At 41.2% G+C, this 13,957-nt stretch overlaps 1 protein-coding gene across 2 annotated transcripts in view; it reads right to left on the bottom strand.

Moving 5' to 3' along the window:
* Positions 1-5,997: 5,997 nt before the first annotated feature.
* The window catches only part of SORL1 (sortilin related receptor 1), a 222,857-nt gene continuing 214,897 nt past the window's right edge, over positions 5,998-13,957 (bottom strand). For both annotated transcript variants that reach the window (XM_004389001.2, XM_023742976.1), the window contains exons 47-48: positions 9,025-9,237; positions 5,998-7,181 (exon numbers count right to left, since the gene is read on the bottom strand). In XM_004389001.2, coding sequence (XP_004389058.1) covers positions 7,114-7,181; positions 9,025-9,237 — 281 coding nt within the window. In that variant the 3' untranslated portion in view covers positions 5,998-7,113. The remainder of the gene's footprint in view (positions 7,182-9,024; positions 9,238-13,957) is intronic.

Genomic DNA, 13,957 nt, shown 5'->3' on the forward strand with positions numbered 1-13,957 from the left:
TTACATTCTTCGAGTTGTGCAACCATTCTCACCCTCCTTTTCTGAGTTGTTCTTCCCTCCATTAACATAAACGCACAGCCCCCTAAGGTTCCTATCTTCGAGTTGCTGTTGTCAATTTGATCCCATATAGTTCTTAAAAGAGCATAATACTTAAGGCAGACAAAATTACTGAAATCATGGCATCACCTTTAGAAATAAAAAAACAAAAAAGTGTTTATAAAGAGTTTAAGCAGTTACTGGCAATAGAAGCGAACTATTATTATTCTAATCAAGTGAACTACTCGACCTGTAGAACTCTTTGTCCCTACACTAAATGTTCCCAAATGGAAAGAGACTGCTAAAGGCAAACACACAATAACAAAAGAAAAAACCAAAGAGCCATATGGTTAGCCCATCAGGAACTCAACAAAAACACAACTTCTTGGGACCACTTAGTGCAGGGACAAGGAGTCCTACAGGCTGAGTAGTTAACTCAGTTAGAATAATAATAGTTCCCTCCTATTGCAGAAAACCTTGGTAGCATAGTGATTAAGAGCTAAGGCTGCTAACCAAATGTTGGTGGTTCCACTCTACCAGGCACTCCTTGGAAACCCTATGGAGCAGTTCTACTCTGTCCTGTAGGGTCGCTGAGTCAGAATCCACTCCATGGCATCAGGTTTTTTGTTTTTGATTCTACTTCCAGTCACTGCCCTGGTTCAAATCGCAGTTCAAATTCACCAGGTGCTCCTTGGAAACTGTATGGGGCAGTTCCACTCTGTTCTATAGGGTTGCTATGAGTCAGAATTGACTCGACAGCAAAGGGTTTTTTTTTCGGGGGGTGGGGGGGTAAACAGTTAACCCACTTGGCTGCTAACCAAAAGGTTGGAGATGCCGAGTCCACCCAGAGGCACCTTGATAGAAATGCCTGGCAATCTACTTCCGAAAAATCAGCTATTGAAAACTCCATGGAGCACAGTTCTACTCTAAAACACATGGGGTTGCCATGAGTTGGAATTGAAGTGGTGGCAACCGGTTTTTCCATTTTTAATTTGTTGTGAGGTAGGGAACCAGAGATGACAGATGTGGTCAGAATTCAAGGGCTACATTGCAGTGTGCCCTAAGATCAAAAATAGTGTTCTTCCAGAATTAAGCTTTAAAATCAACACATAAGATAGGACAGACCAATCCTAGAGATAAAATGGCTCTTAGGTCAGGAAGATATGTCTGGATGCATGAGTATTAGCTATAAAATGTTTTAATGAAGCGGAGCAGTTTGTTCAACCACAAAACACAGGAAAAGATGGGTGAGTGGCAGATATGGGAAGTGCCTAAGCCCTGACCCAGTGAACCTTAGCCAGTGGGCTTCCAGTTTGAGATCCCATTGGCAAGATTTTCTTACACACAAATGGATACAGGGAGTTATAACCTGAAGGTTTCAAATATTAAGTTCATACTGAGTAGATTTTTCCTGTTGAAGAGTGTCAATCATTCATTTATTCCATATTTATTGGGCAACTACCTTCCAGCACAAACCCCTCCTACTTCCTTATTATGCATCTATGTTCACCTAGCAAACTTCTAGTAGTGACTCGCTTCCTGGGTTGATGTTCCCATACGGAACAGAATACACTGGTCATGCCAACATCTCATGTGACAGGACTATTTCCCATGAATTAACAAATGAACATTATGGTGTTGCATATCTGTCTCAGGAGCTTGGTCAATGTGTTTGCCTGTGAGACAGGAATTCACAATCATGTGTTGACATAACAAGGTATTTAAGCCTGAAAAACTAAGGGCTAGGCCACAACTGGTCCTTAAGTAGTACAGTTATCGAAAAGTTGCAAGTTTGAGTCCACCCAGAGGCACCTTGGAAGAAAGGCCTGGTGATCTATTTCGAAAAAATCAGCCACTGAAAACCCTATGAAGCACAGTTCTACTTTGACACACATGGGGTCACCATGTGTTGGAATCGACTTGACAGCAACTGGTTACTGGTAGGTCCAAACCAAAAAACCAAACCCACTGCTATGCAGTCAATTCCAACTCATAGGACAGAGAAGAACTGCCCCATAGGGATTCCAAGCAGTGGCTGGTGGATTCTTAACCACTGCGTCACCAGGGCTCCACCAGGTACATTCACCCAGGAGGTATATTATCCCTCGTGACTTTTCCTGAGACAGCCTTTGGTGCACTGCGCTGGGCTGACTGTGTTCTCTCTGACACTGGTTACATGAGGTAGCATGACACAGTAATAGACAACATGATCAGGGTCAGAAATACCTAGAAGGTATTATTAGAAAGTTCTAATAACAAATGAGAAATACCTGAAGTTTGGTTTTGTCATTTACTATCTGGTTTCCCCTCAGCAAATTACTCGACTTCTGTGAGCCTCTTTTTCCACATCGATAAAATGGGATGATAATACCTCTGAGTTTTATTTTGGGGTAATATCTAAACAAGAGTGGCATACAAGAAGCCCTGTTAAATTCAAAAAGCCTGCCCCCCTCACCTAGTTCCACACTCTCCAAGTGCAACTTCTAGGTCCACTTACCTTTCACGTACTTACTGCAAAATGCAGCATTCTTCCTAAGACATCATTCCCTATGGAAACCTGAACGTGCTGTCTGCCACACAGCTTCTTTCTACTGCTACGCTTTCTTAGATTTGAAAACTGCCTTCTTAGCAAATGTAGTTACAGCTTTAAGGGAGCCACTTCAGTCATTGTCCCTGTGGAATAATTCTATTTACTTCAAAGCAACTGCTGTAACATCTCCCCACTCCACAGCCAACACAAAGACATCGTGTTCTTCAAGGATCTACCATCTGAGACCAGCTTGTTAATAACAAAATTATTCCAGGTCTTAGTGTTCTCTCATCTACGAAATAAACATCCTTTTAAGACAGACAAATCAAACGGTGTTCAGAGACTGCATTAGCTATCTTTATTGCACTCCAAAGACCAACTCAAGACACGCAGAGTGGGTTTTTAAATAGACGTTTTGTTGACCCAGTTAAATTTTTATTCAGTGAAAAAAGTTGACATTGAGACAAAAATCATCTTAAATTGTGCAACAATATAGTAAAATCTTCAGCAGAAATCAGTGACTTGGAAACTTATCAAGGCAACTGAAATTATAAATACCTAAATTTCACTTTGGAGAGAAACAAGTATACAGTGTTTCACTTTAAATAAGAGCAGAGTAGGCCTTTATTTTGCTGCGAATACTTTTGATTTCACCTAAAGTTTCTAATAATTCATAACAAGAGTTTTTCAATGAGAAGTGACATGGAATATCCGAGAATAATGTTCCACTTCAGCATTCATGCAGCTTCCATTTGAGCTATTACACATGAAACTAATACCATTCTTGGGTTCCTTGGCTGTGAGGATTTAATTCATAATATGGCTGCTCCAAATTAGTAATGGGCAGGAACATATATACACCCTATCCTCCCTCAGTCCATGTTAGGTGGTGGTATACTTTCTGAAAACAGTTATTGTCCGTGTGCCCAACAACACGTATCTCTTGCTATCTATTCCATATCTCAGTCTTGCATAGAAAGTAGTTTATATAAACTTAATGCACTGGCTTGTATTACACAAAAATTGTACCTGAAAGGCAGCACACACTCCAGTTAAGAAAAATAACATAATAGGAATATCACAATACAATCCCAAAATAAGTGAAGAAGTGAAGGTTTTGCAGAGTTTTAAAGACAATTCCTAAAATCAATGTGGGGGTGGCATCCATTTTGGTTATATCCCTAGAACTCTTCTTAAGGGACCCTCAGCTCTCTGCAAAAGTTAGAGAAAAATTTTCTTGGGGATTCACAATCACCCTTTACTAGGCAAGTGACTGAGCAAACAGGACAAGATGGGGTTCCTGCCCTTGAGGAAGTACTGGACATATAACCTTACTAGATACAGTGACCACTGGGTGGACGTTGAAGGCAGAATTTTCCAAAGGATAAACGGTGCTTATCTATAAAGTCCTAGCCATACCGCCAACTCTCCCCAATTCCCCTCAAAATGGCCACTGCTTTGAGAAAAGGTTACATTCCTAAATTGTTAAGCATAGCTTAATCTATGGGCCACATGATGGACAGGCAAGAACGTGAAGCTGTTATGCACCACAGGTTTTCCACCCAAACATCCCTAGTGGTACTACCAGAGGTGGAGCCAGGCCCCAGGAACCACTTTTCCAAAAGTTAGACGTTTCAATAGGTTACCCAGCATCATAACTATTTTCCCAGCTTGGCAGGGAAGCCAGTAGTTGCTGGAGCTTCTTGTCTGTCTGGAAATAGGTCTGTGTAGACAGGGTTTCTCCCTGGAATCCTCTGTAGAATTCTATTCTCTGTCATTTCATCCAATGTACCTGTGTCTCATAGAGCCCAAGGGGCACCAATACATAAAGGAGAAAACTCAGCTTCAGTGAAAACTCACACACAGTCCCCTGCCTATGAATTTTAGTGGCCTGTTAGCGGTCCATGAGGTCCAGATGGATGTGGGCATCTGACATTCTAATGTGCCCTGGGAGGGAACAAAAGCTTTTCCTTGAACAGTGTACCCGATAGAGATGGCTTCTCCAACGAGGTATCAAAGCCCCTTCTTAGTAAGAAACCAGGGGCTCCAACTGGTCACAGTGAAAACAATTATTTGGTCCCCTTCAAAGGCTGGGTGTAGTTTTTGTTTTCATATCCTATTGCCACTCCCGCCTCTGGACTCTTGCAGACAGCATCTATACATCAAAACTCCACAAAACTATACAGATGGAAAAAAGAGTGCGTGCATCAAAAGTTCATGAAAATATACAATTTACACATAGCTGCATCTGTCTAGTCTTCAGGAACGTAGCTCTTTTGTGTATATAAAATACTCTAGCCCTAAAATGCTGCTTTGTCTCAAACAGCACAGTGGCATTTTCCAAGGAGAGAGGTGATGGCCAGTCTATACAGTACTGTGCACAAAGCATCGGGAGGCACTGGTAACTGGAACTTGATTCTCAAAAGTATCTCAAGTTGCCAACTGGAGACGTATGCTCTATCAAAAAGCTCACCTGTGGGAGAATTGAAAATAATGTCCCAGAGCCTTTTATATCAGTTTTTACAAATGCCATCAAAAAGTTGGCAGAAACAGAAGAAAATATACTTTCTAGTGGTTCGATGAAATTACTTGCCTTCCACCAGATTTCAGCTATTTGAAGAGCTTACTAAAGGAGAGGTGGCAGGGTCTGGAGTTTTCAAGAAAACTCCAAGGCAAGATAAGATAAAGCCAAGGAACTTCCAGCCTTTAAAAAAATAAAAAAAGGAGAGAGAGAGAAGGAGAGAAAATACGCTGGAAGTAGGCTCATCATGACCTCCACTTATTTCAATTTAAAAAAAAGAAAAAAAAGAGCCCTACCCACATGGCATACTAAATTTGAACAAGTTAACATACTACTCATCTAAAAAAATAAATAAATAAAAATTAAAACAAAATAAAAAAATGTAATTGGCTCTTTTTTTGTTTTCTAAATAATCCCTAGGAAGAACACAACTGTATTATCATCCAGGAAAGATACTTTTGGTTAAAAGAAACCAGACTCTCAGAGAAGGTGATACATTGCATCTAAGGGGAGATGGGGTTTACAAGGCTTGCATATAAAGGATACTTATTCAGAGGCATGATTTTGGAATATTCCCAGAGCTCCCTGCTTCTCAGCCAGGAAGAAGTTTTGCAGTGAGATTCACAGTCCAGTCACAACAATGCCAGACATAGGTACCTACAACACTACGGCTACAGAGTGGGCGTTGGCCCGCAATGGATTCCACATAACCGACATCAAGTGGCCATGATTTGAATACAGGGGTGACATTTTAAAGGCAGAAGAAAAAGCACAGCTTATCTCACAGAGAGAATAAACGAACAAACTCTAGTGCTGCTGCTACTGTTACTTGGATTCAATGACCTCAAATTTTTCAATTTCTTATATCTCTGTGATGGTGAATAGCACTTTCTCTTTAGATTGGGTGGGGACAGGGGTAGGGAAGGCGGAAAAAAGAAAAAAAAGAGAGAGAGAAGGCACTGACGCAATTCAAAACAACTGCATATATCAGTATGGATTTTTAAGGACAAGAAGTGGCCACCTCAACACAAATACAAAATCTTACATTCGAGATTCTTCAGTGGTTAAGTAAAAAAACAAAAAAAACTACAATGGATAACTTAGGTACTAGATTAGCCAGTGTATCTGTTAGTCACATCATGGCATGGATCTCAGAACTCTCTCCCCCAACCAGAGTGATTTTTTGCAATGACAATTAGACCAGTGTATAATACAGCAGTGTTACCATTTTGTAGCTTTCAAAGCTACATCTTGTACAGAGGCATATACAGTGAGATTCCATCAATGAATAGAAGAAAGACGAAACTGTTGGCTTTCAAGGCTTCCCAAGCTGCAGCTCCGCTGAACTGGAATTGAGCAATGACTCAATGCTCCCTCCTATGAAATACCATTGTGTGACACAGAAGAGAATGAAAGTGGGCTGCTTCCGGAATGGCAACAACAATGCTTCTGTGCCCCCTCCCCAGTCCTATGGGCAAGAGGCTCATCACACGTGCAGTGTCAGATGATTACTACAGCCTGGCCTTGAACAGAGTCCCAATAAATTAACAAAGTAACACAAAAGAACCTTCCCCCATAATATACCCAAAACACTTTCATGTAAACTAACCCCAAACAAAACTTAAAAGTTGATCACACCTTCAAGGAGAAGGGATTCCACCCATCAATCTCTCTTGAAGATTTTATTAAATACATTTCTGCATCTTTAGAAAAATAAAAGGGATGGCCAATTTATTGAACTACAATGATCTCACAGACTTAAAAGCATGCCCAGCAAGCACAGCCCGGTAAGACTAGGTTAACATCAAATGAAAGCAATTTGGTTACTAAAGTCAACCTGGTTTGAAGTTCACAGTTGATTACTACAAAGTTTATTCATTTGTTTGTTTCCTTTTTTTGTTTTTTGTTTTTGGCCCATATAAAAATAACATATTGCAACTCAAAGTGCATCTTTTAAAATAAACCATCAACTATCTTTATCAAATAAAATATTTACAGCATTTGGTTTCTAAGGAGGAAAGCTCTTTCAGGCTATCACCATGGGGACGTCATCTGAAAATCCAGTTATCATAGGAGCATCTTCATCATCCTCCCCTAAAGGCAAAACAGTCAGTTTTTGGTGAGTTCCAGTACACGTTTGCCAGACACCACATCCCACACTTTTGCCCCCTTCCTCCAACACCCTCTTCACAACTCTTAGCTGGGAAAGTCAATACCACAGCCAGCCGGCCAAGAACAGCCATCAATTCTGAAACCTAGCCCAGCTTCCCTCTGCTACTCTTGGGTCACCTTCTCCCCATCAATGGGTGGCCAAACCTATTCTTATGATCGCTTGAGCTTAGCAAAATAAAGGAAGCAAATCTTTTAGGAAGAAGAATCTCATTAACCTATCCCAAAAGCTAAAGGTGGGGGTTGGGTTCCCCAATTTGAGTGACCCACACCCTACATTAGCACAGTTAACTTCATTGTCTGCTTTCTCCTTTGAACCCACGCTTCACTTAGAAAAAGGAACTTAGAGGGGTTTAAGCTGTTTGAGGACAGCTTCCCAGACTAGTGGTTCCCAGACTCATGACCCCTGGTACAGTTCTGTGACGATCCACGTTCTGTGACTGCTACATGGCACCTTCAACACCTTTTGCCCCCAGCAGAGGTAAACAAGAGCCCCACCCCTCAATTCATGTGAGGCAGTCCAGGTGCTTGCTTAGTATGGAAGAAGGAAACAGAATAAAAGCGAACGGAGCAAATAGCAAATGATCAGTGAATGGGAATACATAAATGTCTTTATATACAAACAAAAAGTAATTATAACTAGTTTTACTTAGGAAAGAAATACATAAACTCACCTTCACCAAACTGACCTTAGGGAAGCCTCTTAACACTTCCATTTTACTATGTAAAGTGTTTAACAATCTGAACACGCAGACATTTCTGAAAAGAATATGCCCTTTTTTTATGTATATGTTATTGATACATAAAATAATGCTTGGTGAGACTGCACTAGCAACTGTAAGGAAAAATAGCAAAATGGAAAGAGCATCTATTGATAAAAGCTGACTGGGAAAGCATTTGTTTTTCTCTTATCTAGGACCTCCAGAAGGAGCCCAGGTGGCACAATGGTTAAGGGCTCAGCTGCTAATCAAAAGGTTGGCAGTTCGAACCCACCAGCTGCTCCGTGGGAGAAAAGACCTGGCGATCTTCTCCCATAAAGATTACACCCTAAGAAACTCTATGGGGCAATTTTACTCTGTCATATAGGGTCACTATGAGTCGGAATCAACTCGATGGCAACAGGTTTGGTTTTTGTTATGGACTGAATTGTGTCCTCCCCAAAATATGTGGTGAAATCCTAACCACTGTACCTGTGAATGTGACCCTGTTTGGAAACAGGGGTTCTCTTTTATGTTAACGGTAATACCTGAGTAGGGTGGGTCCTAAACCTAATCCCTGCTGAGTGGTGTCTTATAAAGGGGAGTACAGACAGAGAGATAGACACACACAGGGGGAAAGACCATGTGAAGAAACGATTATAAGCCAAGGAACACCCAGGCCTACTAACAAGAAAGGACCCTCCCCTAGAACTGATGCTCTGATTTGGACTTCTAGCTTCCAAAACTGTGAGACAATAAATTTCTCCTCTTTACAGCCACCGATTTTGTGGCATTTTGTTATGGCAGCACTAGGTAACTAAGGCACTGTCTTAGGCCAGAAATTAAGGGTATTGAAGAGAATATTGATATTCTAATCTCAAGAAAGTTAAAAGCAAAGGGCTCCAACTGGTTTACTCCAAAGCAGTAGAATCACTGATTAATGAATAATTCATCTGAAGTAAAGGCTGAAGCGTCCACCGATGGGCTTAATGTAGGTGTTTCCTATACTAGTCATTGGCTTTGTGCGGTCTCCTCCAGGAGAAAGAACCAACTTCCCCTGCCCCACTTACCCAGGTCATCCCCTGAGGAGAAGATGGCAGAGCCCAGCCTGGAGCTGTAGTGGCTATTGGCGAACGCAGTGAAGCTGCTCTGCAGCCTCCGATGCTTTGCGTAGAGGATAGCAAAGCCGACGCCCAGGCTCAGCAGTATCAGGAACAAGATGGGTACCACCACGGCAGCCACATCGGTAGATCTGGCAGCCTGAATCGCTGATGCATCTGCACCTGCCAAGGCATGATTTCAACCAATAAGCCTCCTACCTGAGGACAGGAGAGTGAACAAGCACCCCACCCACCAAAAACACCAGACATCTGCAATAGCCAAGTCCTGGGTGGTACAAACAGTTAATATCTTCGGCTCCTAACCAAAAAGTTGGAGGTTTGAGTCCACCCAGAGGTACCTCAGAAGAAAAGTCTGGTGATCTACTTCTGAAAAATAAGCCACTGAAAATCCTATGGAGTGCAGCTCTACTCTGACACACATGGGGTTGCCATGAGTTAGAGTTGACTCAATGGCAAGTGGTTTTACCCGAGCCACCTGCCTGGTGTGACACACTTCTGCATGTAATGCTTGACTGTTTCCTGACTACTTGCCATGAGCTGAGAGTCCATGGGCCTTGTGCATGCAAATACGATAATTACATTAGACTCCTAATCACTGCCTTGTTGGTTATTTAGATAAGCTCTTGGAAGGGAGACCTTTGTTGGGGCAGCAACATTGATTTCATTAGCATTATTACTTAAGACCACTTGCTCGCCTTACACAAGAGGATGTGAAATCAGACCACTAATTAACGAGACTGCAATTATTTTCCCCTACTTGGTGCCAAAGTCGCTCTGAACTGCAATTACCTGAAGCTCCATTAAGTGATACAAATGAGATTCCTTTACCAGAACACTGGCTTAACAGCTCATGAAGTTTTATGAGGTTTTTTACTTAAATAAGAGAGAGAGAGAACCTTTCCTTATACATTTAATACTTAAAAGCTTTTTGCAAAGCCACTTAAGTATTTATAATGTAACAGTGATGTCCCCTCCCCACTGTCTTACATGCTCACTTTATCATATGATTTAGTGACAGATTTGCGCTACTGAAGCTGAAGGGCCAAGCCACACCCCGTTGGGCTAGGGGCCAGTCTCCTTCAAAGTGATACACTTCCCATATCAAAAATCTTGTGAAAAGGCTGAGCCTGAGGCAGAAAAATGGACCTCAGGAGGCAGTTCTTAGCGGAAGAAGAAGGGACTTCCCTGGATCTAGGTCTCCATGAGAAAGTTGTTTCCCAATGTGGGGAGAGGAGGTGCGGGCAAGGCCTGTGCTACGGGCAGGCAGCTTCCTCAGTACCCAGGAGCCATCCTGGAAGGGAACTTCTAAAGACAGACAAGAGAGTAGCCACTCCTTGTGAGCCTAATCAAATAATTTGATACTCATTTCTTTATTTAAATTTCTTTGATTAAATGACCTGGGGAAAAAAAAAACAAAAACCTCTAGCAAAATCATATTTAATGTGTCCCAACCTAACCTCATCCGGGCAATGGTAAATTAAGGGGCTGTTCTTGGCTGGAGCAGCAAACTGGACACCAGCATGGTAGAAGCAACAGGAATTAGTGAGCTTCCACCTCCCACTTCCAAGGGGAAGGTGAATATCAAGGGCAAGTTGCAGGCCACGAGGTCTAGCCAAGAGACTCTGCCAGGAATTTTGGTTTTATGAGGGTAGTCGTCCTCACAGCAGTTTTTCCCAAAGTATATTGCACAGGTTGCTAATTGGTTTTGCTTAAAAAAGGGATTCTATTTGGGAAATGGAGTCCTGGGTGGCACAAATGGTTAAGTGCTGGACTACTAACCAAAGGTTGCCAGTACAAACCCACCCAGAAGAACCTTGGAAGAAAAGTCTGGTGATCTGCTTCTGAAAGATCACAGCCTTGAAAATCCTATGGAACACAGTTCTACTCCACACACATGGGGTCGCCATGAGTAGGATTCAATTTCATGGCAACAAGTTTTTTTTTCTGTTTATCTGGGAAACACTAGGGTAACTAGCATTTTGGTATTTGTTTTTTTGTAGGAGTTCTCAGAGCCTCTAATGTGCTCATAAAAAACCAAACCAAAACCACTGCCTTAGAGCCAATGCTCATGCATAGCAACCCTATAGGACAGAGCACACCTGCCCCATAGTGTTTCCAAGGCTGTAAAGGTTTACAGAAGAAGACTGCAATTTTTTTAATTTTTCCTTTTTTATCTTTACCTTTTCTTCATTTTCTAAAATTTCTATAATAGTCTGTATCAGGAGGGAACTCACAACACCACCTAACAAGGCCACCTAACAACATTCACTGTCCAGCTTTCACATGCATATGAGGTGATTGAAAATACCACGGCTTGGGTCAGGTGCACCTTAGTCCTCAAAGTGACACCTTTGCTTTTTAACACATCAAAGTGGTCTTTTGCAGCAGATTTGCCCAATGCAATACGTTGTGTGATTTCCTGACTGCTGCTTCCATGAGTGTTGCTTGTGGATCCAAGGAAAATGAAATCCTTGACAACTTCAATCTTTTCTCCGTTTATCATGATGTTGCTTATTGGTCCAGTTGTGAGGATTTTTGTTTTGTTTATGTTGAGGCATAATCCATACTGAAGGCTGTAGTCTTTGATCGTCATCAGTAAGTGCTTCAAGTCCACTTTCAGCAAGCAAGGTGGTGTCACCTGCATACCGCAGGTTGTTAATGAGTCTTCCTCCACTCCTGATGCCTCCTTCTTCTTTATATAGTACACCTTCTTGGATCATTTGCTCAGCATATAGACTGCATGAGTATGGTGAAAGGCTACAACCCTGATGCACACCTTTCCTCACTTTAAACCACATCGTATCCCCTTCTTCTGTTCGAATGACTGCCTCTTGGTCTATGTACAGGTTCCTCACGAGCACAATTTAAGTGTTCTGGAATTCCCATTCTTTGCTATGTTATCCATAATTTGTTATGATCCACCCAGTTGAATGCCTTTGCAGAGTCAATAAAACATGGGTAAACAGCTTTCTGGTATTCTCTGCTTCCAGCCAAGATCAGTCAGACATCAGCAATGATATCCTTTGTTCCACGATCTCTTCTGAATCTGGCTTGAATTTCTGGCAGTTCCTTGTTGATATATTGCTGCAACCTCTTTTGAATGATCTTCAGCAAAATTTTACTTGTGTGTGGTATTAATGATATTGTTCAATAATTTCTGCCTTCTGTCAGATCACGTTTCTTTGGAATGGGCACAAATATGGATCTCTTCAAGTCGTTTGGCCAGGTAGCTGTCTTCCAAATTTCTTGACAGTGAGTACCTCCAGAACTGCATCTGTTAGTGGGAACATCTCAGTTGGTATTCCATGAATTCCTAGAACCTTATTTTTTGCTAATGCCTCCAGTGCAGTTTGGACTTCTTCCTTCAATACCATCGGTTCTTGATCATACGCTACCTCCTGGAATGGCTGAACTTCAACCAATTTTTTTTGGTACATTGATTCTGTGTATTCCTTCCATCTTCTTTTGATGCTTCCTGTGTGATTTAATATTTTGTCCACAGAATCCTTCAATATTGCCACTAGAGGCTTAATTTTTTTCCTCAGTTCTTTCAGCTTGAGAAATGCCAAATGTGTTCTTCCCTTTTGGTTTTCTAACTCCAGGTCTTTGCATGTTTCATTATAATACTTTATTTTGTCTTCTCGAGCTGCCCTTTGAAAATCTTCCGTTCAGCTCTTTTACTTCATCATTTATTCCTTTCATTTAGCTACTTTACATTCAAGAGCACGTTTCAGAGTCTCTTCTGACATCCATTTTGGTCTTTTCTTTCTTTCCTGTCTTTTTAATGACCTTTTGCTCTCTTCATGTATGATGTCCTTGATGTCATCCCATAACTTGTCTGGTTTTTGATCATTAGTGTTCAATATTTCAAATCTATTCTTGGGATGGTGTCTAAGTTCAGGTGGGATATATTCAACGTCATATTTTGGCTCTGGTGGATTTGTTTTCATTTTCTTCAACTTCAGCTTGAACTTGCATATGAGTAATTAATGGTGTGTTCTGCAGTCGGCCCCTGGCCTTGTCGTGACTGATGATATTGAGCTTCTCCATCCTCTCTTTCCACAGATGAAGTTGATTTGATTCCTGTGTATTCCATCTGGTGAGGTTCACGCCTTCTATGTTTTTGAAAAAAGGTATTTGCAATGAAGAAGTCACTGGTCTTGCAAATTTCTATAATGAGATATGTGACATTGTTTCTGTTACCAAGGCCTTATTTTCCAACTACTGATTTGTCTTTGTTTCCAACATCTGCATTCTAATCACCAGTAATTATCAATGCATCTTGATTGCATGTTTGATTAATATCAGACTGCAGAAGTTGGTAAAAATCTTCAGTTTCTTCTTCTTTGGCATTAGTGATTGGTGCATAAATTTAAATAGTAGTCATATTAACTGGTCTTACTTTCAGGCATATGGATATTATCCTATCACTGACAGTGTTGTACTTCAGGATAGGTCTTAAAAATTTTTTTTGACAACACACAAGCCACCACAGTACGACAAACTGACAGATGAGTGGTGGAAATATGCTAATAGACCCTAAGAACCTCCAAAGGGGCTGTCGTAATCAGTGTTATCCTTTTATAGGGAGGCTCCAAAACCAAGCATTCCACCAGAACCCACTATGGGAAGCACCACACAATGGAACATTCAACTCTATGACAAAACGTGGACTTGACCACTGGTTAGTACTTGGCTTGGAGTAAATATAACTAAAAAGACCTGTCACATAATGAAATCCTGGCCAAGCTATGATGATATAAGTGGACTAACTTTCTTTTTTTTTTTTTTTAAATATTTTATTGTACTTCAGGTGAAGGCTTACAGAACAGATAGTTTCTCATGTAACAGTAACACACATGCTGTTTTATGACATTGGTTA

This window comes from Trichechus manatus, unplaced genomic scaffold (assembly GCF_000243295.1).
Source record: "Trichechus manatus latirostris isolate Lorelei unplaced genomic scaffold, TriManLat1.0 scaffold00227, whole genome shotgun sequence".
Taxonomy (NCBI): Eukaryota; Metazoa; Chordata; class Mammalia; order Sirenia; family Trichechidae; genus Trichechus; species Trichechus manatus.